At 45.0% G+C, this 5,048-nt stretch overlaps 1 protein-coding gene across 1 annotated transcript; it reads left to right on the forward strand.

The window, feature by feature from the left end:
- Positions 1-1,103: 1,103 nt before the first annotated feature.
- LOC143786299 (uncharacterized) lies at positions 1,104-2,577 on the forward strand. Its single transcript, XM_077275569.1, has 3 exons — positions 1,104-1,286; positions 1,378-2,047; positions 2,518-2,577. Exons 1-3 carry the CDS (start codon positions 1,273-1,275, stop codon positions 2,575-2,577), a joined length of 744 nt encoding a protein of 247 aa, XP_077131684.1. The 5' UTR covers positions 1,104-1,272.
- Positions 2,578-5,048: the final 2,471 nt, after the last annotated feature.

The following is a 5,048-nucleotide window of genomic DNA, read 5'->3' on the forward strand; positions in this document are numbered from 1 at the left end:
CCGATGTTCTCCTTAGGCCGGGGTCACACTAGACCGTAATACGGACGAGTTCTATGCGATAAAAAATCGCATAGCACTCGGCCCAATGTTAATCTATGGTCCAGCTCCCATCATCCGATATTTTCTCCACCGTATTTCGGATCCGAGGGAACTCGCAGCAGGCTGCGATTGTCAGCGTATCTCGGCCGAGACTCGCCAATGCAAGTCTATGGATGCGAGAAAAAATCGGATTACACACGGACCATGCGTGTGCATTGCGAGAAATACGGAAGACTTCTCCAGGTGACAGGAAATTGAATCATCCATCATCAGGAAGCTTTGGCATGCTAATTTATGGCCCACGCTGGATTGCAAAGCAGGAAGCACGCCTCCACGGAGTGTACTGTGTAGCAGCATGGCCAGGCATATAAATGTTGAGATGCTGATTGCTCTGGTCCATGATAGACCAGAGTTATGGGACCAACGCGACGCACATTATGCTGACCGCGCACGAAAACACGCAGCATGGAGGGCAATCTGTCGCCACATGTTCCCCGATTTTGATGAGCGACCTCAAGAGGTTCAGCAAGAAATTTGTAAGTACCATCCTTTACCCAAAAATGTGCTGTAACATTTTTGTCTTGAGAAAAATAGGCATGAACACATCATATGTGGTGTGTTTAGGAGTGATGTAAATGTTCCAAGCTCTTGGTTGAGGATACAAAAACATTAACAAGACACACCAATATGGTTCCAATATATTAGCTAGAGTCCTTTCAGATCTTACCAAGGGAGTTTTATGTCCCCTTAGGCTCCAGGGCCTGTGTGTGCTTGCAAACCCTGGACCTGTTGTAGTTATGTGCTTGGCCAGCATGGTGGCTCAGTGGATATGAGTCCTGGGTTCAAATTCCACCAAGGACAAAATATGCAAAGAGTTTGGATGTTCTCTCCGTGTTTGCGTGGGTTTCCTCTGGGCACTCCGCTTTCCTCACACAATCCAAAGACGTACTCATCGGGAATTTATATTGGGAGCCACATTGGTGACAGCAATGATAATGTTTTTTACAAACTGCCGAATATGTTATCGTTATGTAAAACTAAAAATTCTTTATTATTATTTGGTATTCCACAAACAACTTTTGCTTCTTTGCAGTGAATGATGTCACTAGACGCTGGCGGAGTTGCCGGGATCAATACCGGCGGGAACGTCAAGTTTCTGGGCGGAGTGGTGATGCAGCACCGAAAAAAAGAAAATATCTGTATTTTGATAGGCTGAATTTTCTTGCCCCGGTGATGGAGCTCAGACCGTAAGTGGATGCATGTCCCAAAAACTTAGACACATCTTCTAATGTGAATATGTTTATAATTTTTTCCTCTCTAATCATTTGTGAAATACAGAACAGAGTCCAATCTGACAGAAAGAGAGACTGCATCTGACTCGGAGGTGGTGATTGACCCCATTGGTGAAGATTCCGAAATGGCTGGACCATCAGGGCAAGCACCAAGCAGCAACCAACCACAACCAGCAGCAGCGTCTTCTGCCACACAGGAGGCCAATCCAGAGGTTGAGGAAGGAGGCCAGAGCAGCAGTCCAACCTTGGCTCTGGATACATCACCACAGCCTACTACCAGACCAAACCGTGGGCGGCGCAGAAGGGTGGCTTCTAACACTGGCACCAGGAGGCAAGTGGATACAGGGGTGTTGGACTATTTGTCAAGGGCTGCACATGACGATGGGGAGGAAGCGTACTTCCGCAGTCTTGCCCGCTATTTACGGCCCATTCCACGCTCGCTCAGGCTGCGGACCAGAGGTTGTATCCAAATTGTTATTGATGCGGCCACACCCCCAAACAACCCCATTCGTTTGTTCAACTACCTAGAACAGTGGCAAATGTCACCTACAAATGTTCTGGCGGTGCAAGACCTTCCAGAGGAACCCAACCCAACAGTTGCAGCACCCCCCTTGCCACGTATAGCTCCACAACAACAGCCTGCCCAAAACACCCAACAACAACCAAACAGGCCAATTAATGAATATCCATCCACTGCCCAATCTGACCACACACATGTTTGGAGGCTGGTCCCAACATGTGTCTGCTCGACATGGCCATATTGGGGGGTATGACCAAATGGGTCAATACAGTACACAGGACTTTATGCCGTTCTACCCTCAACCTCCAGTTGTACCACACACTCAGGATCGAAACTTGCAACAACACCCTTCATATATATCTGCCATACCACAGGTTGACAGTCTGGTTGGTCCACCACCTAGGCCAAGTTCAGCACATGCTGGACACCCGCCATCACCATCGCCACCCCCAACCTACCAGAACCTGTAAGTTCTGTTCCAAAAGTTTCGGGAGGTCATTTATGTTTTTTCTTTTTGTTTTTGGCGCCATTGGCCTGTTCTTTGTTCTGGTTGACTCTGGTTATTAGGCCGAAAATTACATATGATGTTAATATGTTTTGGGCAAAGATATATATGCTTTGATCAGTAAAAATGTTGGTCAAAATATAAGTGTTGTGTCTTCTTAGGACTACAAAGATGATGTGGCAACTTCAAAACTTTTTGGGAAAGGAAAAGTAGAAACATAATATACAATTCACACATGAACATTAAGCTATTTATTAACTAACAATATAAAGAAAATTTAAAGCACAACAGCATTGTCTTGCCAATCAGTCGCTCCCTCTGGTGACACAAAATAATTTTTTAACACATCACAAACTTTTAGGCCTGAGGGCTGACGACGAGAAGGAAGAACACGTGGAGTATGCAATACAGTATTAGCATAATCAATTTCATCAGCAGCAGATGATGGGCAATCATGGTATCTAGTAAAGTTGTGAAGAACAACACATGCTTTGATGACACCATTGACATTGCCTTCACTCAGTTGTATTGCGGACTGAAGTACCCGCCATTTAGCAGTGAGAATGCCAAATGAACACTCTACCAGACGGCGGGCACGTGAAAGGCGCAAATTAAAAATTCTACGCCGGTAGTCCAGGCCTCTCCGTGGATATGGCCTCATGACGTTCCTGGATAATTGAAACGCCTCATCTGCTACCATCATGTAAGGCACCGCATCTAAATTCGCCCCTGGTAGGTTACTTGGGGGTGGGAGATCCAAATCATTGGTGCGCAGCCGCCGACCCATTAAGGAAGAACTGAAGACTCTAGAGTCTCCAGTTCTCCCATAGGCCCCAATATCTACAATTATAAACCTGTAGTTGCTGTCGACCAGGGCCAACAGCACTACAGAGAAAAACTGTATAATTATTACTACTGTATTACTGTATAATTATAGAATTGGGTCCCTGAGCCCGGCGGCTTACGCACACGGATGTGCTTTCCGTCCAGAGCCCCAATACAGTGCGGAAACTGGCAGGTGTCCTGAAATCCTTGGGCAATCTGTAACCAATCGGACCTTTTCGGCTCAGGCATCACCTCTTGATGGAGTCTTCTCCATATTTCCGTGCATGTATCCCGCACAATTCCAGAAATTGTAGATTTCCCGAGTAAAAACTCTAAATGCAGGGCCGCATATGATAGTCCAGTTGCAAGGAAGCTAAAGGAAACCAGATAATTTGTTTACAATACAAATTTAAAACATTACAGTGTTCTCTGGGCCAAAACTAAAATTAGCTAAATAATATGGAATGATTCCTCAAACATTAAGGACATGCGATGGCTTTGATGTTAGATTTGCTTAAATAGTCCAACTTTATCATAAATTACGGTCTTTTCAGGCATATCAGACTAATTTTGAACCCCTGAAAATCTAACCAAAAATCGGGGGTCGTCTTATACGCCGGAAAATACGGGTATGTTGAAGTTTAGGAACCATTTAAATAGCTACTTTTCACAATGGGTAATAGCATTACACCCAAATCTTTTTTTTTTTAGAAACAGAGGATTGATACATACCGTAAAGTAAGGATAAGGCGCTCCTCTGCCGAAATGGATTGTCGCATCCTGGTGTCCTTCTTGGTAATCCCTGGTCGCAAAATCTCCAACAAAATATCAAACGTTTGTATCCGCATCCGACAATAGTTGAAGAACTTGTCTGGATTGGTCCTCAGAGCAGCATACAGACGTTTGAAATGTCCTTTCTTGATCCGTTGCTTCATAAGTGGATGTACCCACATCCGTCTCCGCCTCCTCGGATCAACAATTACTGGGTATGGCTCTCCAAAACGTTGGGAAAGTACCCAGTTGTAAAGCACACGCTCTGTGGTGTTAAAAGTCAGTAGATCCGACATGTTGCTCATCAAGCAGAAGTGCACCAACACAAGCAGGGACTCTGCTGCCTTGATTGGTGGCTGCCACCTGTTTTATGGCCCTTAAATAATGTTCTGGGTGATGATTTAAATTTTTACAGGTGGCAAAACCGTTATATGTCCATTTTGCAAGCTTGCGAGAAAATCTCAGCATACGGATGCCATACGGATGTCACACGGATGTCACACGGATCATTTGATGCGAGGAAATCGCATCCTCGCACTGCACACGGATCACTGTTTTTGAAACATTTGTGCGATTCTCGGCCGTGAAAAACGGACCGTTTTTTTATACGTTAAGTGTGTCCCCGGCCTTACACTCATTGACTTGCATGGCCGAGTGTGATTGGAAAAAATCGAACATGTGCACAGCCCCATAGACTAACATTGATCCGAGAGCGATCCAATGATTGCACGAAGACTGGTAATACACTCGTCCGCACCTGCCCTAACTATTAGGCTGGTCTTATTAGGTTGGGCATTTCAGTATGCCATTGCATGTTATTGCCGGGCCACTGCACTGCTATAGTAAGATGATGGCCAGTGAGATTTGTGTGTTTCCAGCTTTCACATGGACTTATGTTCAGTGCACTTGTCTATGTTTCAATTGCCAGCTCATTTTCAACAATTGCATTATATGTATGTGAGAATCTGGGAATAGAGTTTGAGTGACAGAAGAGGTTATTTCAGGGCTGGTTTCCTTTCATCCAGTGTCAGTTGCAGAAGTGTTGTGTAGTGAGCATGAGCGAAGTTTAAGAGTATCGGTTGTCAGATGAGTAGTG

The sequence above is a fragment of the Ranitomeya variabilis genome, chromosome 7 (genome assembly GCF_051348905.1).
Source record: "Ranitomeya variabilis isolate aRanVar5 chromosome 7, aRanVar5.hap1, whole genome shotgun sequence".
NCBI lineage: Eukaryota > Metazoa > Chordata > Amphibia > Anura > Dendrobatidae > Ranitomeya > Ranitomeya variabilis.